General features: G+C 47.4%; 6 protein-coding genes across 6 annotated transcripts; 2 read left to right on the top strand and 4 right to left on the bottom strand.

The window, feature by feature from the left end:
* The first annotated feature begins 280 nt into the window (after window positions 1-280).
* F4822DRAFT_141169 (uncharacterized protein) lies at window positions 281-1795 on the top strand. Its single transcript, XM_051452852.1, has one exon. The coding sequence runs from the start codon at window positions 417-419 to the stop codon at window positions 1446-1448; it is 1032 nt and encodes a 343-aa protein (XP_051318569.1). The 5' UTR covers window positions 281-416; the 3' UTR covers window positions 1449-1795.
* On the bottom strand, window positions 1185-3248 carry F4822DRAFT_392239 (uncharacterized protein). Its single transcript, XM_051457185.1, has 2 exons — window positions 1565-3248; window positions 1185-1506 (listed from the first exon to the last, which is right to left on the bottom strand). The coding sequence occupies exon 1, from the start codon at window positions 2587-2589 to the stop codon at window positions 1825-1827; it is 765 nt and encodes a 254-aa protein (XP_051318568.1). The 5' UTR covers window positions 2590-3248; the 3' UTR covers window positions 1185-1506; window positions 1565-1824.
* Window positions 3249-3674: 426 nt separating this feature from the next.
* Window positions 3675-5916, top strand: F4822DRAFT_426001 (uncharacterized protein; the record flags this gene model as incomplete). Its single annotated transcript, XM_051460459.1, has 2 exons — window positions 3675-4688; window positions 4750-5916. The coding sequence occupies 2 exons, from the start codon at window positions 3675-3677 to the stop codon at window positions 5914-5916; spliced, it is 2181 nt and encodes a 726-aa protein (XP_051318567.1).
* A 2564-nt stretch (window positions 5917-8480) lies between these two features.
* On the bottom strand, window positions 8481-10888 carry F4822DRAFT_392236 (adenine phosphoribosyltransferase). Its single transcript, XM_051457184.1, has 2 exons — window positions 9587-10888; window positions 8481-9039 (listed from the first exon to the last, which is right to left on the bottom strand). Exons 1-2 carry the CDS (start codon window positions 10167-10169, stop codon window positions 8885-8887), a joined length of 738 nt encoding a protein of 245 aa, XP_051318566.1. The 5' UTR covers window positions 10170-10888; the 3' UTR covers window positions 8481-8884.
* A 4774-nt stretch (window positions 10889-15662) lies between these two features.
* On the bottom strand, window positions 15663-18543 carry F4822DRAFT_141012 (uncharacterized protein). Its single transcript, XM_051452850.1, has 3 exons — window positions 17832-18543; window positions 16784-17679; window positions 15663-16725 (listed from the first exon to the last, which is right to left on the bottom strand). Exons 1-3 carry the CDS (start codon window positions 18330-18332, stop codon window positions 16161-16163), a joined length of 1962 nt encoding a protein of 653 aa, XP_051318565.1. The 5' UTR covers window positions 18333-18543; the 3' UTR covers window positions 15663-16160.
* Window positions 18544-21328: 2785 nt separating this feature from the next.
* Window positions 21329-23608, bottom strand: F4822DRAFT_140991 (Pex12 amino terminal region-domain-containing protein). Its single transcript, XM_051452849.1, has one exon. The coding sequence runs from the start codon at window positions 23363-23365 to the stop codon at window positions 21941-21943; it is 1425 nt and encodes a 474-aa protein (XP_051318564.1). The 5' UTR covers window positions 23366-23608; the 3' UTR covers window positions 21329-21940.
* Between the last annotated feature and the right edge of the window lie 113 nt (window positions 23609-23721).

Genomic DNA, 23721 nt, shown 5'->3' with positions numbered 1-23721 from the left:
CTAGATGGTATTAGAGGATACTTGGCATCATTCATAGTTCTGATGCGTTATGCCAATTGCTGAGACATATCTTACGTGTATACTCCGAATCACTTTACCAGAAATACCCCGAAGGACATCAAGTCACCCGTCACTACAAGTAAACAAAGAACTCTTGGCCAGTCCACTGAGTCAGTCCTGACGATTATTCACAGCCATGCCTTGTTCAGTTACGGGAGAGGCTTCGGGTAATGTTTGTTTAACGCCTTCTACTTCTCTCGTCTTCTTTTTCGCCTTTCTTATTTCCTAACGTATCCTACCAAATAGCCAAGACAAGGAACCACTACAATTCAGCAATAACAAGAAATCTTTGACACATCTATAAGAAACAGCTCGTACTTTGATTAAGTTCCAGGATCACGAGCACAACAGCCAGCATGGCGGAAAGATCCAGCATACCCGAGAAGTTCGGGCGACCCGCACGCCGTTATTATATTGATAGGGTTAGAGTAGGCAGAGACGCTAGGATTGCCGGTCAGGCCAGATCAAACGTTTATGCCACACTCAACAGACCTACCGAGAATACTAATCCTCGGGCACAGGTAGCAGCAGAGCCACCACACACCCCTTATGATATCCCGAGCAGACCTCAAAGCGCATCCACGTCGCCCATGGCATACACTCCGTCTGACAGGTCCGATGAGCCCGAGTTAATCGATACGCCTCGGAGATCCAGCCTTCCTAGCATGTATCGACCGATATACAAATCTAACGAATCCGAAAATAACCAGGAGCCTTTGACGGATCCCTTCGTCGAACCACCTCGTCCCATTCCATCGATTAACTCTCGAGGCACCCATGTGCGCCACAGATTCTATGGCCATCCCATGTCCAACCCGGTACACGAGTCCACTCTGTCCGACACATTTAGCCCACACACTGTTGACAACTTCGATGCAAGCTCTTGGGGAAATCAAGAGAGTACGCCCACCAGAGCCCCAGCGGGTGAATCCACCAAAGGACCATCTCGCCTCCAGAACGACCCCAGAGCATCGACTAATAATGCATCTACTCAGACCGGTTCATTCAATACAGCGACCAGAAACAGAAACAGTAACGGAAGGGCAGGTAGTGGCGGAGCACCTGTTAGAGAGTCTGTATCGAACGTAACAAACCCTTTCACTCACTCCCGCCCTGCTCCCGCTCCTCCTCCCCCTCGCTGGGAAAACAGAAATAGGGTAGAACGCCAAGAGGCGGCGACGACCACTACCAGACATCCCAGCAACAATGGTGACAACGTGGCGGCCACCGCCCCTGGAACTGATGGCAACCGTCGGACTCGCGTGTCAATCCCTATCACCTTCACGATTACCATTGAATATGACCCCGTTACTAGCTCAGTTGTCGCAACACCACAGAATGTGCCAGTTCATAGGGAACGGTGGGATGATCCAGCTTTCTGGCGCTAGGCCAGGGCGCTAAGATAACCTGTCTGGGAATATCGAAGAGTATGAAGGAGGTCCGATCCTAGGCTATGGTTAGTTACAATAGCAAATTGGTTGAAGTGGACGCAGAACAACCATACCTGCTAGATAGTACACGGCATAACAAGATTGAAACGCTGTATTTGGTTCCTACATTTTGAACATTCTCGAGTGATTTAGTGTATCTAGATGTAAGCATTCTCCATTTCCACTTCAAGATCCCACCTGTACGGAAAACTAAAATTCAATTATCTTGGGTATCGATGGTACATATTATCATTAATTTCTTGCGTATTACCAGCCAAAGCTTGTCCAATTCTTCATAGCCTTCATCCACTATATTCCCAAAGCCGAGGCAGGTTTAACTCCAAAGGAGGCTCATGGTCACCAAACCTAAGCCAAGGCAGAGATATCCCTTTCGTACACCCGAGTAAATCGAACCAGCACCCGAAGGCGTCGTTGTTGCCTCAGGACTCGTGCTGCTAGCCGTCCCCGATAATATCGTAGTCTTCGCGGCAGCGTCGGAACCTGATCCCGAACCTGAGCTAGTAGGTCTCGTCTCCGAAGCCGTAGTTATAGGCCATCCAAACTCATCCGTCGTAGCAGGCGGCAGCGTCGTGATCTGCGCCGCCACCACCGTAACCTCCTCCATCGCAGCCCCAGACTTATACGCCCAGAAGCAATACGGCGTCTCCGTGGGTATGTAATCGCCTACCGTGTTATCGCCAAAGCTAGCACTAGTATACGTGACCAAAAACGGAACCGCGTTCTTGGTATTCGTAGCCGCGAGGTCGGCCAAGGGCGTCGGTTTGCCCTCGGAGCACTCCGTGTACGCCGTAGGGAGCGGTTGGATACCACCGGTCTGTGGGCCGTTGCGTCCGCAGCACACCATGTCCGATAAGTTCACCGAGTGGTTGGTACCTTTCCAGAAGCTCGGCTTCCAGATGTCGTGCACCGTGTTGATGATCTCGCCGTCGCAGCAGAAGGTCTGGAAGTCGGATTCTTTGAGCCCGAGGGTTTCGTTCGCGCATTGGTAGGGCTCGCCGTCGAGTTGGATGGGCTCGGCGACACACCATTTTTCGATTGGGCTTGTGGGGATTTGGGTTGTGATTGAGGAGACCGACATGGTTGCGGAATTTGAGGGAAAACTTTTTTTTGGTGTTGACTATATGCTATACAAAATTGTGACTGTATGGGTGCAGTTTCTTATTAGCGGTACTTAATGTACAATAAATATTTTCGATGCCTACTAGGAGAAAAGACCTAGAAGTCTATAAGGAGAGAAAAGAAAATCTCATGATCATATAGGCAGCAGGCGCAGGTAACAACATATTGTTCGCTTGGCTCACCTAGCCCAGGCGCCATCGTCGAGCATCCACTTTGGCCTAGACTTTTAATTTCGGACCGCCCTGGAAGCTGGCCCTGGGCTTGCGATCCTTCATTTACGGCATAGAAAAAAGATTTCTTCTCTATTATATTACGTCGTAACGTTGCAAAACTAGAGAATTTTGCACCTCGGTTGGACACCGTCATTGATCAACGGTGACTAAATCGCGATGATGAGGCAAAAGTTGACGTTGATGAAGATCTTGAAGCTGAAGCAAACATCTAGCTGCTAGGGCTGGCACGCTGCCAGAAGTAAGTGAAAATGACGCGACCCACTATAGATAAACCTATTTGGGTAGATATCAGATTAATATAAAATTAATAAGATTTTCTCGGATAATTTAACCAAATATATAATATTATAAATTTAATTTCAATTTTTTTTAAATAATTATAATTTAATTTATTTAATGAATTAAGTTACATCATTATACAATATATATTAGAAAAATTGTGATGGAAAATGTCCGATAGCTTAAAGTAGGTCCGACGCGCCATTTTCACTTACCTCTGGCAGGCACGGTAAGGGTAGTTCTTCGTCATAGACTCCCCTCTAGAACCCTTGCAAGACGCCCTGGGCGCCTAAACTGGGTGCCTGGGTGCCTACCTAGGTACCTAGGTAGGCAATAGCGGTCGGGCCAGGTATTTAATGGGGTCTTAATACAGAGGGGCATCTAGGTACATTTTCTATAAAAACTCGATGACGCACGTGCCATGACCCAATTCGCTAGCATCAACCTTTCACTTAGCTTGGCTTAGCTTAGTCAACAACTTAATCATACTTAATATTCCTAATCTTACTAATCACACTAATCACTGATCAATATGGAGGACGATGAAATTACACGGCTGCGACGTCAGCTTGCAGAAAAACAGCGTCGACTTAAAGATGCCGAGAATCACGCAGCACAATTAAAGCAGAAGCTCCGTCCCACTACATTGATGGAATATATCGAATTCTGCCATGAGCTGGTTTTCACCAAATTTGTCGTCGAGACAAACAAAAGCCTTACATCGAAAGGCTCCATCACGAATTCCCAGAACAAGTTATGCCCAACGCGCCTTTTGCCCTGGCCGGATTTTCTGGAACAGCAGAGAACAGCACACGGAAAGCTTATTCACGTCTTTCCTTCCCAGACCAATGCGTTCCAGAGTCATGCCTATCTGCATGGCCTAGGCGAATGCATCTCCATGAAACCAATTGCTAGCGAAAAGGATCTGGAACGTTTCTTGCATGACGGTGTAGAAACCCCAGTCAGGCTTATTTTCGATCGCCTAAAAACTTTGCAGGAAGTGAAAAACCTGTTTGACATTGGAGACGGTATTGTTTTCGAGAACCACCCGAATGCTATAAGCGACACCAATGAAGAGGTTTGCCAGCGACATACTACTCCGCCACCACCACGAGATTCGGCTAGCAGCAGGCTGCGGGCAGATCAGATTTGCGTCTACAAACATAATAATACGGGTTCACTTGAACGCAGCATCGCGTATATCGTCGAATACAAGGCTCCGCATAAGCTTACCCTGCAACACCTCCGTCTCGGTCTTCGCCAAATGGATATCATCGACGAGGTCGTCAATCGCCCTACAATACCAACGGCCCAGAATCCAGAAGAGCGGTTCCAGTATCACGCAGACCGGCTAGTAGCATCTGCAGTTACCCAAACATTCCATTACATGATAGAAGCAGGGCTTGACTATTCATACTTAACAACCGGCGAAGCGATTGTCTTTTTACATATCAATTGGGCAGATCCAGGCACCCTCTACTATCACCTAGCCGAGCCGAGCTCAGAAGTACAGGCGCACCCAGACAGCTTTCATTACTGCACAGCTGTCAGTCAGGTCCTACCTAGCCTTCAGCCTTATGGCGCTTGAAACGCGAGGTCACAGGCAGGACGAGCGTGAGTCAGCAATCGCAAGCTTAGAAAAGTGGACTGTGGATCATGACGCCATTCTGCGATCTATTCCGGCTACCGATAAACCGACGCCACAGAGCTCAGCCTGGAAACCAAAAACATACAAAAACAAACGCCGGGCGCCTCTCCCGTTCGGAGAATCGCTAATAGCGCCGGTCGTGAAAACCCGCCCGGACACTAACATACCTAAGAAAACCAAGACGCCAGAATCATCTGATGACGAGCCCGAGAGCTGGGTAGGTTCTTCCCCGATCGCGAGCCGGCTCAGAAGCCGTGTCCAATCCCGCCCACGGGAACGTCAAGACTGTACTCAACAGCAAGGCGCTAGCGATGTCCAAAACTCGTCTCGCCGCCAATACTGTACGCAAAAGTGCCTCCTTGGATTGGTCCGGGGGAATCCCCTCGACCAAAAATGTCCCAACGTTACGTTCCATCAATGCCAACGAACCAATAACCATCATCCCGTCAAGTATGCAAAATGGCTTCAACTCCTGAAGCAACAGCTTCGCCAGACGTTGGATGACGGAGTGGTACGTCTCGAGAAGCAAGGAGCACGGGGCGTTTTGTTCCAAGTTACGCTGCTTATGTACGGCTATACTTTTGTAAGCAAAGGTACGGTACCGGAGTTTACAAAGGATCTCGAACACGAAGCTATGGTGTATCGTCAGCTGCAGTTTTTACAAGGGGACAGCGTGCCCGTTTTCCTCGGTGCAATCGATCTTCGGGACATTTCGCGAACTTACTACTATGACTTGCGAGTGCGCATCACGTACATGATGTTTCTTTCTTGGGGAGGGGGCAGCTTAGATGATACCGGGACAGCACATTTGATGGGGGAAGATCTTAACCAGCAAGTCGTCCAGTCTGTGCAGGCATTGCATAAAAGGGGAATAATCCATACAGACGTCAGGAAGCCGAATATTTTATGGAACCAGGAGAATCATAAGGTTATGATAGTAGACTTTGAGCGCGCAATCCTGACAGATTCCCAACAGCATTCCCTAGCTCCGCTGGTATCTAATAAAAGGGGACCAGCACGGGAACTCGAGGCTTACGAAGCTGCAGGAAAGCGGCGTCTACTAGCTAAGGATGAAGTGGAAATGAGTAGGGATATCATGCAGGCGAGGCTAATACTTCATTTCTAAACTGTAGAGCCTGATAGATTTTAGGGCAATGCTTACCTAGGTAGATAGGAGAACTCTTTAGCCCCTTCTGAATAATTACCCTTATTATCCGTAACTTATACAACTTTTTTACCTATTCGCTTGCTGTTTTTAATAACGATCAACTCTAGGAATTATTACTAAGGAAACTAGTATTATTTTTGAATAGTACGATCCAGATTGCCAGCCCAATGTCAGCTTCATGCGTGCACGTAGGTACCTACCTGGGTACCGTAGTATTGGTACGAATTTGAACTGTGCTAAACAGACTATCTGAACGTACAGACTGGCATTTTTTCTGTTCCCTATGGCGTCCCTTGCAGAATACCTAGTAGTAGCGCGTCAATCCGGGGTAAATTCAGTTAGCACTTGCATAAGCGAAGCTGAGCTTACAGCAACTTCAAGACTTCTACAACTTTTCTTGCTTCCTATCAATATTTTTTTTTTTTTTTTCGCAATCATTCTTAACTCGGATCATCTGTAGATTGGTCTTCAAATGCCATCTTACAATTTCTTTTAAACTTGTATCATGATGGAGTCCTCTACGGCAAGATTAGTTGCCATTAGTGATGGTTCTGGGACACTAAATGGAGATCTTTCGGGGGTCCCTATGGATTCCAGGACCCATTGATAGACATTTTAGTCAAGAATCAACTCCCTCGCCAAATTCTCGCTAAAGAGTTATAGAGAAACATAATTGACAATCGTAGCAGTTCGTATTGAAGAAAATGTCTCAAACACATTCCCAATACCTTGTCTTCACTCGTGATGCCCGAGCCTAACCGGCGCATCGCCCAAAATCTTCAAGATCGCTACAAGCGCACCTCGCGCACTTCGCGACGCGGAGCAGGAGACCAAAGCCGTACTTTAAACCCGCATCTCGTTCCAAAAGCACCAAACCAGTAGGAGGCATCTCCGAGATGCAATGCTCTCCAGGTCCATTTATATAGGATTCTGCAACTCAACTCCGAATAGCGGCAAAGCAAAGCCTTCCCCCAGATTGCCAACCCCAGCTTAGTGTATACAAGTTCCACGAATCACCACCAACTCAGAAATCCGAAAAAGAAAGATCGTCGGCTACGGCAAGCGACACGAACTATTGCACGAGGGCGCGGCACAGTAGTGTAATCCGCGAGATTGGTACCCCATCAAACCTGTTAAACCTCAATTCGCGTTGTGCGCCGTGAGACAGTTACTGGAGATATAGTGTCACGTTTGTTCCAGTGGTGTTACAGCCAAGCTAATAGTATACTAGACATAATTACCGTGGTGTTCAATAGACTTCCAAGGTTTGATCCGTCTTATATCTTGGTGGCTTGCCGTTGCGCTGTAGTTCCGGTTGTCTCTACTGATGGTCATCCCGTGTCTCACATCCTCCCACATGTGATAATTATCTTGCTACTTATGATCTTACCGACCCCAAGAACAGCCATGATAAGCGTATAGGGATATAAAATTCGCGCCAGTAGGCTTGGTGTAGATGTCTCAGAGGGTATCAAAAGAGATGCTTGATATCAACCAACATCTGTCGTCGCCAGCCCAATGCAACTTCCCCTAGACTCAAGATAGAGAGAAAAAAATAGCTACTTAGGTATAGGTATAGCGTCTTCAAAAGCTCGCCGCCTATTATAACCCTATCCATATTGACCGCCTGCCAAGAGATAGTACCTAGATAATTATAGCGACTTCAAGATCATGTATTTGGGGTAACTAGTCGTACTACCATAGAACTGCATTTGGTGACAGCAAAAGCACCTAGAGAACGCCTCACCCAACACCATCACAAACATCACAAATTGGATGGCAGACTCGGCCGCGTCGGAAGCAGTTATAAAAATAATGGTTCGTCCGTGATGTCATTCCCGTCACCAACGGCGGTGTGCTTACCATTAATCTATTCGCCGACTCGTCCGTCACATAAGTGAGACCTACCTCTTATTAGACACTCGTCCGAGATTCGTATGTATACCAAGTATCAATTACATTAGTGACGCGTAAGTACAAGTAGTACTATCCATTATCATATATATCTGTAGCAAGCCTCCAGCCGAAAAAAAAAAAGATAAAAATAAAATGAGATAAAAATCCGACGTATAGAATTAAAAAAGGGGGGGAAGAGATGTTATCGGAAGTTAAGGGGCAATGGCGGTATTTTGGGCGCCTCCTAATTTGTGTACCCAACCCATTTACCCAATTATATAAAAGGGATTACAGGTTGGTGGTTACAATTATAGATGAGAGCACCTATATTTCAGATATCAGCCGAATGATAGCTCGTCTGTATGGTGACATTTCCGCGTCACCGCGTCAGTAAGATTTTAAAGTGACGGGCGAACTTCGCGCGCCTATCTGCACTCCATCAATGCGCTCTGATAAAATTTGGAATACGAAAACTGAATAGTGATAGATCCTTCAAATATCATGATGATTTGGGCCTTATAGTTTATGAAAGACGAGTTTTTTTATGATATGTAACTTTGACTCACCTACCGGCTCCGAGGTGTGTGGCATCCCGGTAGTGGCACGTTGGATGGTATTCACGGCAGTTGGGAGACAAGCGAGCACGTTGCTATGATTAGAACGGATTACGGAATTATGACTCTCTATGATCAAATCATGTAACAACAAAAAAATGCAGTATCACCAGTATTATTCGTGTTCCATTAAACGCCATAGCCATGCAACCTCAATCCAGCTCTCTCGCGGGAACCTCCCCATCCGACATTACGGCTGCGCTGAAGTTCTGTAACAACCGAACAGCGTTTTCTAACCCGCCCCAATTACTTAATAAGTTTCGAATGGCATCTATCATTAGGTTTGGTATGGTAAGGTTTGGAACGGTAAAAAATATTGCGAACTATGCTGTCCTCTTTTTTTCGTGTACTTGGGAATGAGATCTTTTTTGACGCGGAAACCGTAAAGTTGCTAAGAATATGGTGATACGTGAAGTTTACTCCTCTTCGTCATGTTCGACAAGGGTGATGAAGGGTTTATCGCCCAACAGCGCCTTGCCCTTTAGATTTGTAATCTCAATCATGAAAAGGTAGCCCATGACTTTGGCATCAGAGAGCTCCACAAGTTGGCCGGCAGCAGCAGCAGTTCCTCCTGAATTGTCGAGTCAGTCGATAGGACGGGCTTGGAAAAACAAGGAAGCTGTTCCAAAGGCAAGAAAACAATGACAGTTCATGAATTGAGGGTTATCTGGTATCAGATGGATACTGGGGCTTTCCAGCTAGACTCTTCGCTTGTATGTATGTGAAAATACCAGATATCGACCCCGCTGAAATCGGTGTATGGCCCTGAGTGGAATACCCACCGCCGCCAAACCTGGCCATGGGTACACTCCAAGTACGGCAGTACCTTTAGGCACTGTCGTATATTTGATTCGCGCCCGTACTTCGTGGCGGGCGAAACGGTGAATGGCTAGATTTGCCCCTCATACTCATTGGGAATTTGCTAAGGCAGCAGGGTGGGTTTATCGTCGAAAGAGGGGCAGATAAAAGCCAAAAAAAAAACATGAAAAATTGGTCTAATTCATGTAATGACGTGTATGAAGATTTTAAGAGATATGGTGGGAAAAAAGAAAAAAGAAAAATAAAACCACCAAGCAATGCGACAGTGAGGCGTGGAAGACAAGGATTCTTCTACTTACCAGTAGCAATGATGTCGTCCACAATTAAGCACGTCTGGCCAGGTTTGATGGCATCTGTTTGCACCTGGAACTCGTCCTTGCCGTATTCTTTCTTGTATTCAACAGTCCTGCAAGCACCCGGCATCTTGCCCTTCTTTCGGACTGGAACGAATGGGCGGTTGAGCCTCAATGCAAGTGTAGGCCCAAAGAGGAAACCGCGAGCTTCCAGACCCACTATGACATCTGGTATCTGGTTTCCGAATCGCTCTCGTATTAGGAGGATGAGCACCTCCAGTAGGGACTCGAAGGCGACTGGGTTCTGGAAGATCGGGAGGATGTCGATGAACTTGATACCGGGGATGGGGAAGTCGGGTACGAATCTGAGCGCGTTGATGACCAGTTTCTTAGCAGCCTCCAGCTTCTCCTGCTCGTGTTCAAGCAGGGCAGTTACCGATTGACCGGCGAGTTCGGCGGTACCGGTGGCGGAGGAGGTGGGCTCTCGTCGCGAGGCATCGGATGTAGTAGTAGAGGACGTGATGCTTGGCTGACTTGGGTTGGCTGCCACAGGATCGACGGGGGTGTTGGAGGTGGCTAGACCGCTCATGCTGAGGAAGAGGAAAGGAAGAAAAAGAAGAGAGGAAGAGCGGCGAGGAGTGAGGGCGGGCTAGACGATATGTGTACCTGGCCGACAGGAAAAAATTTTAGGGGTGTGGCACAGTGGAATGCCCAAGAGAGGAGTAGAAAGAACGAATGAGATGGGCAGACAAGGCAAAGAGAGAAGGCCAAGTCAGACAGGACAGGCAGAGACAAGGCCGCCTTAGAAGTGACCGCGGAGTCACTCACGCACAGGGGGGGCCGGGATATGGGATAGTGTGTTGAAGGAGGTGTAGGCGGTAGGTAGCCTGCTTGCCGCCAACCCGGGTGGTAGATAATTATAATAATAATAATAATATCGACTGCAGCCCTAGTGAGTAAAAGACCTGCGGGATGTATGTATGTACGTAGTGGTAATGTATGTATCGTATGTATTGTCTGTATGTATGTACGTGTACTGTACCGTTAGATACAGTACGGTAGTATATACAAGGTTAGGGGGCAAGTAATAAGGAAGAAAGGGGACAAGAGAGGAAGGAAAAAGAATAGTGAGAAAAAAAGGATGCCTTGGAGGTGCGACGGTCGCTGGATAGGCAAGACGGGAAAGCTAAGACAACGAGGTTGCTCAAAAGAGAGTGGAGTGGATTGGATGAGGGACACAGAGTGGGATGAAGCTGAGGAGAATTATTTCTTTCCTTTTTTTTTCCCCTTCAATTTTTTTTTTCTTTTGGAGGGGTAGATTTTAGATTTCTTCTGATAAAGGAGCAAGGTATAGCTTTGTATCAATCTACTCAATATACCTCATCTATCCCTATTTCAACTGGTAATTGAGGGGTATCTTAAAGTACTCAGTACGCACGAAAATCCACCGACCAGCTAGCTGGGGCCCTAAGGCGGGACTAGAGCAAGCTTAAATGATAGCCCACTTACTAGGATAGGCAAGATATCCCCAAATTGGGTTCAGGTTGTTGACGGTATAGAATTACTGTACCTTGTACGCCTCTTGTAGCAGTTTGTAGAAAAAAGACCGGGTTGATCTAAGAAGTAATTTTAAGCTGCAGTGTGCAATAAGACATATCGGTGTGATGAAGAATAAAAAGTAATAAAAAATAAAAAAGAGCAATAATTATTCGGCTTCAAGGCACTTTAATTATTCCACATAATCAGGTACATACATACTTAAATAAATAAGACAATATCCAGGACGAATGATGAACCCCTCTGCCCCTCTCAGGACCGTAGGCATAACAGGTGGGCGGAGCAGGGGTTCTCTTTACTGTACCTAGGTAACTCCTCGGTGCCAGGGTGCTCAGGGTTTGTTCAGGGTGGCTCAGGTTGCTCTCTCACCACTACTTAGACAACCCCACCACGTACTTGCTTGGTTGATGCCACCATACCGAACGAAGAAGAACTAGAACGTCTATGGGATACATGGTATATGCAGACCTAGGCGCGTTATCAGGGATTATATTCTTTTGCTGATGGGTTGTTCCGGCCAACGCCGTGCTTTTATTAGTACCTACCTTTACCTAATCGTGGCCGTAGCTAACCAAACATACCGCGCAATGCGTTCGGAGAGTCGGTAAAGACCCAGTGAGCCATATTACATTACCTGCTCACCATAAGACTCTACATTCCGAGACGTGCCCGCAGAAGCGTGAGCAGCTATGCATGTATATGCGGTGTGAGGAGGTACCGAGTAAAAGAAAGAAAGAAAGAAAGAAAAAAAAAATCAGGGAACACGCAGCAGCATTGTTTCGCTGGCATTACTAGCATGTATGTACACACATGGATATATGTACCTACATACTTTTATACTAGGTAATTTGTTACAGAGCATAGTTACAGAGTACTGCAAGAGCTGATTCCTTCTAGAAGCATTGGAACCCTGTGAATTCATCCGAAGGAATGGGATGATCAGTGGGAAGGGTTGCGGCATACGAGTTTTAAAAAGAAAAAAAAAAGAGTAAAAAACATCAAATGTCGGACAAAAGGTATATAAGAATTTAACACCTTCCTAAACCATTATCTCGGTCTTTGAATAGGTTTACCGTAGGAACTAGTCTAGGTCTTGAGATGGAGGACCCGAATGGTACAGTATCTTGCTTAAGAAGATAGATTTGAGCAGATATCATATGTCGAAAAAGACAAAAATGAAGTGATAGAAAGTTCCTAATCATTCTTTATTAATGATAATGTACCTATGTAAGTACATGTATACACATATCAATACGTCTACAAATGTATGTATACGTACATAACATGCAGATTGCCCTATCTGTACGGGTGAGTTACGACTTATAAAAACAAATTACATACACGAGAAGAAGCATTTACATCGATGCTACCTGAGTATATGTACGTATACGGTAGGTAGGTAGTATACATTGATCCAACCGTATCGAGTTAATATACACTTGCATATAGAACTTTGATAGTTGTAGGTCAAAAAAACTCAATGCCTCCTCAGGTAGTACTAAGTTACAACTGAGTAGGGTTATACTGCTAAAACAAGTTTGAAATAAGGGTCAAGGATCAACAAGTTAAGCAACTGCAACTGCTGCAATTGCTGCCCACCGTCTGCCCCGCCCTGGACAGTTAGTATCCATCAAAGTATTTGGGAAATCGCGATTCGAGTAGAGCCCACAGAGCCTTTCTTTCCGACCCCACACTTTACTTCCCCAAAGGACTTTCTACCTCTTTTTACGAGCCATCCAACTTTATAGCCCCTTCAGCTTACATTACACCCATTACACCTACATCAAATCAAATTCAGTCAATACAATAATACATCAATACATACCATATCTACATCAAATAAAAAACATCTTTTCAACAATAAAGCCTGCTTCTTTTTTAGCCCCGAGGCCTCCTAAGTTCTGACTCATCGCAATGCTTCCCCCGTCTGCCCGTACGTCCGGAATATTCCATTACATTGATACACCCATAAACATACAATCTCCCATTCATCCTTGTACTGCACTGCACTGTACTGTAGGTAAGTCTATGTACGTGCGCCCGCCTCTCTCCGCTTTATGGTGGCTCGCAACAACCCTGCTTGCCTGATCAGTTTTTGTTTCAATACGATCCGGCCTTGGATTCCTTGGCTACCAACTACCTATGTATGTACGCCCCTGGATAGCTGGGGCAGAAACGCCTCTGCACACATAACGAAGGGGTCCTTAATCGCCACTTCGCCTGTCGTGTGGAGCATTTTGATGAGGTGATCGAGGTGATCATTGACTAACAAGGTGCTATTGATGCTGCCCGAAATCGTCTCGTCAACAACCGAACCTTTTACATACTCTTACATACAGCGTTCCGGAATTCAGTTAGAACATGCGTTAGAAGGGATCCCGCCCTGGCTAGCTAGTTATCGCTTCCAGCCTCTGCCAGTTTACTTACCAGTCAGCCCAGTCTACGCAATCATTAGGGACCACTTAATACACTATTATCTACAGCTAACAAGACTCGTATCCCACTAATCGACATGGGGCTCAAAGAACGGTGTTGCGCCTCAATCGCCGTCCGCTCTGGTAGCGTCGAATCAGACCCAACCGTTGGCCCGCGTTTCGATCGAGGTGGCACAACGCACTCTGGCACCTTGCAACCACATCTCTTACATGCTCAGCAACCGAGACAGGGGATCTCATGTCCCTGCTGTGACCTAACAGGTTATGTTTTTGATGTTGTAACCACACCACTTTCAACTCACATGCTTGGACTGGAACTGTAAAGCACATCTAGGCGCCTACGATCGTTCCGTCGAAGCTCTAACTAGTATCCGTCTAGTGTTCTGGCCAGGGAGGATACCCGGATGATTGGACGCCCAGCATATGGGAATTTGTGACTGCTACAGAGCAAAGTCTCATCGACTGGGTCCTATTCTCAAAACGCATTAGGATTTGGGTTGATACAGCCTCGCACATATCAACCCGCTGATCTCGCCGAATCACAGCTCAACATTCTACCGCGATATCTGCACTTAATTGAATTGCCAGGTTTATCTCCTCTCCTTTGCGTAAGCCGGCCGTTTTCACTCCTGGATTTGGCCGTCATACCTATTTAGCTAGGGACTAATAAGCATCGGCTCGTGTTCCTGAGCAAGGGATTCCGATAACGACAGACACACCATTTCAAGTTTTTTCTTACAATCTAACTGTCCTACCCACCGGCCAGTTTGTTGGCTGGCTGAAGAGAAAACGGTAAGCCGCACTCTTCAAAGCAGCAAGGCATTTTTTCTAAGCTGTGAGCAATGTACGCACGTTTCTATCTAGCTGGGACGGGCTCTTTGAACTATCTCGACACCGCAATTTGGCCCTTTGCGGAAACCCGGCTGGCTGAAAAGAAACGCTGTATCATTCCGAGATACTACAACCCACTTTCTGAGGTTCTAATTGAGCCTTTAGTATCCGCATGGGTTATTCAGCACTGGGGTGCGCACTATGTACTTTGCAACCTGCATTGGTTTCACCTCAACGCCCTCTATGCATGGAAGCCTTTGTCTTCTCAGCGTTTCAGCGTATCTCTAGCCTCCCCGCATGTTGAGGTACCTTTGACCGCGCTTTTATTACTGCCTTGTTTGTATAAATATGCCGGGAGGCTAAACCGCAAGTGAGTCATTGCATGCGCTCACCGCCAGTCTCCCGGGTTTAGTTGAGTAGATTTTTCCCTGTCGATCCATAAGGCGCCCTGGCTGGATCGGAAGCCTAGGAGATAGTCGGGGTTTCGAACATCTCAAAACCTGTCATAGGAAGTCGACACTAGACATTGACGGCCGCAGCCTTGTCAAATGGCGACGTTTCCCCCTGGTGGATCTGCAAATCCCGTCGATCACTTCGAACGACACATCACGTCCACTCATCAGCCCTGGGATGTTCCAGGCCTTTTAGCCAAACAACCAAAGACAAAATGAGACATTGATACCCGGAAAGCGTTGCTTTCTTCTCAACCTGCAGCGGTCTCGTCTTCCGGGTTGAGACGCCGTCCCGGGAAGTCGATTCCATTTCGCCACCAGTAGACTTTCATGATTGACAGACGCCACCCGCCATATCGGAGGGGGCGCACGACATACTGCAATCGGCCGATTCAGACATACGCTAATATGGTTTCATTTCCATCTGCTGGTGCTGCCGTGCGTTAGATGGCCGAACCCGATCTTGGGCGGATGGGTTTAGGCGACCGGAAGCGCTTTCGGATGTGTGCCATTCAGCAGATATCACCCACATACCTACACCCTTTTCGTATTTGCCGATTGCCCCCAATATACCAAAGTGTATAGTACTATGTGACCAAACCGGCGCCAAGCGCCCACGCTTTCCTCCGGCCGACTAGGTATCTCCACAGCGACTCTGGCGATGGCTTTCGGTCTCTTCAGAACTGGCACACCGGATATGCAGTATTTCGTGCATTATATATCTCCCCACCAATAAGTGTCTCCGCTTCTATGCAGAGATAAAGTCGCTGTAATGGAGACTATTAAGGTGGGCTTGGATAACCCTTCACTCAGCAAGCTACTCTACTCTTATCCTAGGGACGCGTGCATCGCGCGCTAGTTCTCCTAGCAGTGCAAAGTAATGAGGCACATATGCATCTCCATTTCAATACACGTCACAACTGCACACCATCTTCCTCGCAAGCCATAGCAAGATTTGATTAGCAGTCAAGGGATATCTATTCTTTGGTATTTATTCTAAAAAGGGTATCATCTACTCCGCCTTGGGCATCTTTGCATAGAACGGATAAACAGCAACTAAAAAAATAGCAAACAAGACGCCTATGGTCCTGTAGGTAGCCCGCTGCCTGACAGCCAGAATACCCGTCGACCGAGCACCAACAATTCCCTTTAACACATCTGATAAGATTTGATCCGCCCGTCCTTGGACATTGAGGCGCAACATTTTGCTGGCTACGCTTAACCGAGCTGCAAATATCTTTTGGGTCGCCAATCCAGGCTATCCACATCAACTCGACAGAGATCCCTCGTCCCTCCATCATCCTATCAACGAAAATGCAACCGGATGATGGAGAACAGCATGCTTTGCAACACATGCAACATGACGGCTACACTTGTAGGAAGCAGCTCCGGCCACACTGCTAGGTCCATCTTCCCCTCGACGCTAGCGTTTACCCCAAAGATCCACCGAATCATACCCCTGAGCACGATGCCCGCAGCCAACTCACAGGCCCAAGTAACCATGGACGCGTAAAATGTTAGTTCGAAATCGTACAGCTCGTCGGGATCATCGAAGGCAAAGTATGGATACACGTCTTTGTTGGCTCCGAAGTGCAACACCAGGATGCTCCCTAGGAATGTGAGCATGCTCACGTTTTCAGCCAAGAAGCGAATGAATACATTTCTGGTGCAGATCTTCTGGTACGAAGCGTATGACTGCGTCGTTAGCCCTATCATCGAGAGCACGCGGTGGTAGGGTTGCGTCATAGTTATCGGAGTGAGGACGATAAGGAACCCGGATGAAAGGGCTTGAAGCCAGATGAACTGGGAGGGTGAGCGGAGGCGCGCGTACAGGGCGCGAACGTAGGTTTGGTACGTCAACATGAAGTATCTGCTCACGGTTAGCTGTCTCTTCTGGGTAAGTCGGTGTACCCTCAGTTAATCCCTACAGCTTAAAGATCCAGCTCAGAGGATAGCTTCCTACTCGCTCCCCTTCGGTTGCGCCGAGAATCCAACCCGTAAGCGCGTCCAACAAATGGACCGTTACGACCCAGCTGTAGACGTAGACGATTGTTTCGAAACTGTTATGCGGTAACGTCCTTAGATAGATTTCGGCGTATGCCTCTCCTACCAAGTAGGCTAGCAGACCAACGGAGAGCGCGAGACAGAACCAGACGAAGCGTACGAAGCTGGCAGGTAGCCACCGGCGCCGCTGCATCAATACCGGTATAGTTGCCCGTGGCCGGTCCGTGATCTGAAGTGCAGCGTCCGGATCAAAGGAGTCGATACCTCGATTAAATCTCCCCCTCCGTCGATTGCGGTCTCGGCCAGCCGACAGCGTATCTGTCTTGCCTGTCCACCACGAACTAGTGAATATTCGTTGGGTCTCGCTGAGCGAGTGCCTCAGGCCTAGATGGCGCTCGTGCGTCATGAGAATGCAGAAGGCAATAGCTACAGGCATGGCCATGAGGACGAACGTCCAACTGATCCAAGCTGTATTGTGGATTGTTATGAAGCGCGCCTCCGGTATTAGGTATATCGGAATTGGCGCCGCAAGAGATATGATGGCTATCAACGAGACTGTCAGCGGGAAACCGAGGGTCGATGGCCACCAATTGAGAGAGTAGAGGTTGAACACTTTGGTGATCCATATCAATGCTGTTAGGTTATAGAATCCGTAGTACACCAATAAGAAGAACCAGAAGTTGACCTGTACGCGCGCTTCACCGTGACCGGGTACTCGATGCTTCGCGGGAGGCGGATCATTGTGTTGCGGTTTCGAATGCCCATGGGAGTCGGGTGGGAGGGGGTATTGCGGGAATGGAAGAGCGCACCATGCTACTGCCTAGATATTGCAATATAACATATTCGTTAGTTTACTTGATCATCTTGCTTCTCGGTTTCTCTTGCCATCTCATATATCTAGGGAACTTCCACGCCTACGAGACAAAGCGATAATCACATCACACAAGATTAGTAGCTTGAATTGCGACTCACCAAAGCAGCAGGCAGAAAAACCAAGACAGCCCAGCGACTCCACCACCGTTCAACCACGCGTTTGACGGCCGTCTGCCGCGGCGCAACCCACAGGTCCCTCACGCTCCGGCGCATAACCCTTATAAACCGCCGCCAGGTCCTTACCGTTCTCCTGGCCGCGTACGCGCATCCCCTACGGCCGGTATTACTACTATTACCATTATTATTATTACTATTGTCGTTATCATAATCATCGTTGTCTTCGTCACTTTCATCGTCTCCGCCTGAATCCGAGAGGTCGCCCGCTGCGACTAGCATCGCGCCGTAGCCGACGTGTACGCTACCGCGTCCGCCGTTTGCGGAGAGTAGGCCGAGATGTTGTTGTTGCTGTTGTTGGGAAAGAGCGCGGGAGGATGTGGGCATGGCCCGGAAACGGCCGAGGAGGGGGGAGGCGTCGCTTGCGTGTTGACGGGCGGCGCGGCCAGTTTCGGTGCCCGGGATGAAGGGGAAGAAGTTTGGCATGTTGGTTGCCTTCTCTTCTTTCGCTTTGGGTTGCGCCTCTCGTTTTTCCTGTTTCTACCTCCTAACCAAACTCTATTCTTGGATTGGGAATCCCCCACGAACCTCCTCGGGGTATGACTCCTCGCCGTTTGGTTTGTGGCGGTCTCACGCCCTTATTTATGGCGTAAGATTAGGACGTTGGTGGTACTGGTCCTGGGCCTAGAGGATACGGCGTACATGTCGAGGTTCTTTCGGGCTTATTGTTTTTCTTTTCTTTCGTTTGTCTCTTCCTTTTTTTAGAATATGGAGGAGGGAGAAGACGGAGAAACGTCGAGGACGAGGGTGGATGTATAGATATTGCGTATTCGTCGGCTGGATTAGGCGGCTGGTTTTCTTGCTCCGGGCTTGTTTGTTTGTTATCTACAAAGAGGTAGGATTCCGGTTATGCGAGCTGGTAGCAGATATGTAGGTAGGTGTCGTCTACGCGAGCTCGTGATCGCGGTTCGCTGCAGGCCGCCCGATTATGCGTCCGTTGTTGGTTGGTTGGTTCGTCGAACTTGCTTCGACCTACCTATGTATGTACCCCGAGCACGTGTAGAATCTGTATGTAGGTATGTATGTATGTATGCGGACAGACGGACAGACGGACATACAGGTAGCTAGACAAACGAGAACGAGAACGAGTATGCGGTACGGTACAGTACGATGCGATACAGAACGGGTACCTGAGTGAGGATGAGGTGAGGCGTACACACGATGTATGCAACTACCTAGATACCTCCAGCTACCTACCTATGTAGCTCGGTAGGTCTGGGGGGAAGGTATACGGTAGGTACAAAGTATAGTTAGTAAGGTAAGAGGTGGTGGTGGAAGGCCCGAGGAGGAGAAACACAAGACACTACAATACAAGGCAGGCAAGAGCCATGCGTGCCGTGCATGTGGATTGGATTGTCGCTGCACGAAGGGAGCGCGTGACGATGACGCTACGTAGGTACGTACATTACCTAGCATTTTAACACTGCTACACTGCATATACTCTGTACTAGGTACACATTTATTGGGTCCCTAGCCGAACCTAAACAACCTAAAAAGCTCCTGTGGGGCCGGCCCTTTTTTAATTCTTTATTTCCCATTTGTACATTTGTAGAGCGCATCCTCGAATCGAATTCAAGCTTCCAATTTTTTAACCGACACAATAGGTCAATAATAGAGGGGTCTAAACCACCATTGTCCATTCAAAATGCAATCTCCAACTTTGCCCGGTTTCCTGTGTGGCATGCTTTATACTTGATTCAGCTTTGTGGAAATAAACATTCATTTTCATTCATATACGACGTTTATCTATAATGATACACCCCTTCGAGTCTAAGTACTTGTATACTTAGAAGGCTACATATATGTATATAAGTACGGTAGGTACTGTACCTATGTAGATAGGTAAGATGATATGATTAGATTCGATAGTGGCTTATAAGTCAAAAGTTCCAAAGTAGGTAGGCTTATACCAGAGTCGTTTCATTATCACGAGAAACCGGTCTACCCTGACAGGTTAGGTTTGATGAGTTTCGTGAGATTTGCTAATGAGCCCATCACGTCAGATCGATGTACCTAGCCTTATACACGTGTATATGAGACTATATATCTTCCTACGCACGTAGTAGGAAGTGAGGTATGTACATAGGTTCATGGGGTATATCCCATTCAGTACAAGCCGACCCCAAACGTGAGCGTGGGCTGCAATGCAACATCAAGCAGCAAATCAATCCCAAGTTCATTGATCTTATTCCCCACGACCTCGAGTCTAATCGGTCGATCTCTGCTTATATCCATCACCCATGGGCGGAAATAAATGGAATAGTTCCGCTGGAGATAGCCTGCTTTACTTTCTCACTTCGAAGCAATGGGAAGCGAGGTGACACAAGATAATCCCATGCATTTTGGCATGTCCTTGTCTAACTCATTCTGCAGTACTAGGTACTGTCCCACGTGCTGTGATTGCTGAGGTCAACATCTATATCCACTATATTCCCATCTACAGGTTTTGATCTTAGCACGCCATAGGAGAAAATGACGAGAATATCAATGGAAAGAATTTCCTTGGCAAATAGTAAGAATAAGCGTGTAACAATAATTATTATAACTACTTCGGATTTTATAGCCATCAGCCACCGTGGAGTGCATTGGGGAGTTCATTAGAGATACCTCTAGCAACTGATCGGAGAAAGCCAACCCCAAGAAAAAGAAAAAGCGGCGTAGTCATTTGAGAGAATTGATAGCACGCGCACATACTCGATTCCTTCCTTCTCCTTATTGGAATCATAACCCGACATTAAATCCCGTATGCTTAACAAATTAGAAAAATTCTCCAGAAATATGCTTGGCGAACTACGCCAGCAATAGATCATTTCATCCCTTGTGCCTTGTGGGTATCGTAGGTTGCCATTTGTCAGCTACAACTCTACAATTACATACACCTACACAAATTCAACTCCATCCCAATCTTACGATTCTATCGGTCGAGGTTTCAGGGACATTTCACAGTGCTTACGTGCGCTGACTAATTCAGGGGGGGAAGGGGGACGAACACGGGGAGTGGGGCGTTCTACCCGCAAAGCCGACATTTTGGGGCTTTAATATAAAATTTCTGTTCAATATTTGAGGGGTGCCATCATGTGTTACGTTTGGAGAAGTCTCTGGGGGGCCTGCGCGTAATAGGCGCCGCCTGTTGAGTACTGATTAAGGCAATAGACTTCCTCGATAGAGAAAGGCTACGAGAACAGTAGAGGGTATAGGCCATGATTGGGTAATCAAACTATCAGCTAAACAAGGATTGGCCGTGCGTCGGATTTATAAATTCACGAAATGAGAGTACGATGGGCGGGCTAGATGGTTACACAAGTGGGCATATGAGATGGTCAAAAATGATACATTGAGCTTGTTGTGCATTAGGAGGTATCGAATTAGAAGTGATTTATGTAAAGGTGAGTAAAAATAGTACTAACAATGCCGGTCTCATTATTTAATTGAGGTCCGGGCCGGACAGGAGTATAGGGCTCTAGTGGAGCATCGGGGTTGATGGGGGTTAGCGCACTGCCGCCGGAGAGCACATGGTAGCAGTAGAAATCCTGCTGAACTTCGTCCGATGAGCTGAACTGGGGCCTTCCCGTGGGCCATTCCCGGGCTTATCCTGCAGCCTTACTGGCAGTTCCGACCATATCCCTGAAACCAGGGTCGGTTAATAGGCTATCTCACAGCCACTTTTTTTTTTAAGTATGGCAGAACGATGAATAACCTATATGCCAGGGTAAAGGCATGAATGGAGGGAATGAGATGGCGCCTGCTTTGATCAGCCATTGGAGATTAGACGCACGAGAGGCGTATGGATAGATGGTCGGTTAGACGAGATGGAACTTCATCGTCTCCGACATGATCGTCGGCTCAGCTTTTGCGAGTATTAGATTGAATTCTTCTATTTTTTGAAATGAGAAGCTGCAGTATGTCATCAATGACGTTGGTATAGAGGTCGTCTAGGACTGTTGCTCGGATAGATCCCGGCCTATCTCAATTTAGTATAGAATTGTAGATGCGGCGCTGCAATCCTAAGTACATCGGGTTTGGAGAAACAGTGATCAGTCGTTGAATTCTGCTTCCAATCCAGCCTCTTCTTCCTCGTACACTTCGGAGTCGTCATCTTCAGGGGTATCTAATGCTTCCACTAAAGGCTGCTCATCTTGAGCCATATCCTCAGGCTCGTAAGTGATATCGTTGTTCTCGTGCATAATCTCTACGGCAGGCTTTTGATCGTCAAGAAATCCAACGTGCTTTGTGGTCGGTGGGGGCGATCTCGTTTGCTCTTCTAAGACGTCCCCGCTCCATGGTTTGCATTCCTTTACTAGCTCGCCACACCGCAGACAGGCCCACCCTTCCCCTTCTTCACGTTCCAACCTGGTCGCTAGACACACATAGCAGTATATACAGCCACATGGGATCGTCTCATATGGATTCGTGATATCGGTCTGTGCCGATCCCACAACTCCGCTCGAGGCAGCAGCTAAAACTTCAGTCTCTGATACGGCCGAGTTTTGGTCCTGGTAGCAAATGGCGCACGTACGTTCGGGTAGGAATGCGTAATCGCCTTGTTTGCCGGAATTATCACCTTCCGTATTGACGTTGATAATCTCTTTTGTCTTTCTCCAGGTGCGAGTAAGCCACCTACGCCATCTGTTGATACCGACTAAAGGTAATACAAATAGTAAGAACTCGGTAAATGCATGCCATACTAGCTGTCGATTAAGGTACTCGAAGGAGACTTCTCGGCTGACTTGACTAGTAGGCGGTGCAAGACGCATTCTTAGAACTCTATCCAGGATTGTCCGGTACCTCCCGTGTAACAGAAATGCAAGAAACGAAACAAAAGCGGCTACCGAGTGGATAGTCGTAACTTTGGATGTAAGCTTTGAGAGCTGTTGTACCATTGGCGAGGGTTGGTCGTATCCATTATCGTGATCTAATAACCAATTCTCCCATTTAGTCCAACCATATTTGCCTCCAACTGTTATCAAACCGTAGAGGCTCTTCTGCCATTTGCTAGGAGGCGTTAAAACCGGTCCGTCTCGTCTCGCGTCGGTATATTTTAAGTTTTGTAGAGCAGCACCATAAGTCGCGTCATGATCCCACACCGTAAGTTTGAAGAGTATCATGCGAAGTGCAAGAAGTATCTCGGCCGACCAGTCATCTTTTAATGTTCCTCCAAAATATTTAAGTGCTTCACCAACTTGATCGCGTAGTTGCCCTACTAAGTCTTCGTCTAATAGCTCGGCGTCGACTTGACCGACTCGAAAGGCGGGCCGCGTACCCTCGCGAGATGAGATTACTTCCCATGCCGATAGGGATGAAGTTCCGAGTCGGTTCAAGGGGTATGGTAGTCGTGTTACCTCCGACCAAGCTCGGGAAGCTTGGTGATTAGCTACGATCCGAGCTTGAGCTTCCCGTTCGCGAGCCTCCCGTCGTGCAGCCAGCCGCTGCTGGGCTTGGGCGAAACTGGTCGAGCTCATCTGAGTAGCCGCATGATACCACGTTGGAAGCTATTGTTATTGTTGTAGATGGCGTCATTCATGCCATTAGCTCTCCCTCTCGATATCAAAATCAAAACCGTTGAGCGGCGTAGATATTGTAACGTGTAACGTTTAATGAGGCTTAGAAAGTCGGAAGTTGTGAATTGATTTCTGGGGAAGAGCTGCACGGGTCGACGCACGGGTTGATGGTTGATGCACGGGCTAGCACACTGCATAGTGACGTTGTGGGAATTTAGTGCTAAACTTTCGGGGTACGCCGAGGTAAAAGGCAGTGCAAGTTGAGTTTAATTGGACTTGGCCTGCAGCCAGCCTCGGTAGTACCGAATCTATACATG

This window comes from Hypoxylon trugodes, assembly GCF_022578975.1.
Source record: "Hypoxylon trugodes strain CBS 135444 unplaced genomic scaffold F4822scaffold_2, whole genome shotgun sequence".
NCBI classification, from domain to species: Eukaryota; Fungi; Ascomycota; class Sordariomycetes; order Xylariales; family Hypoxylaceae; genus Hypoxylon; species Hypoxylon trugodes.
This window is presented reverse-complemented; position numbering and strand designations above follow the sequence as displayed.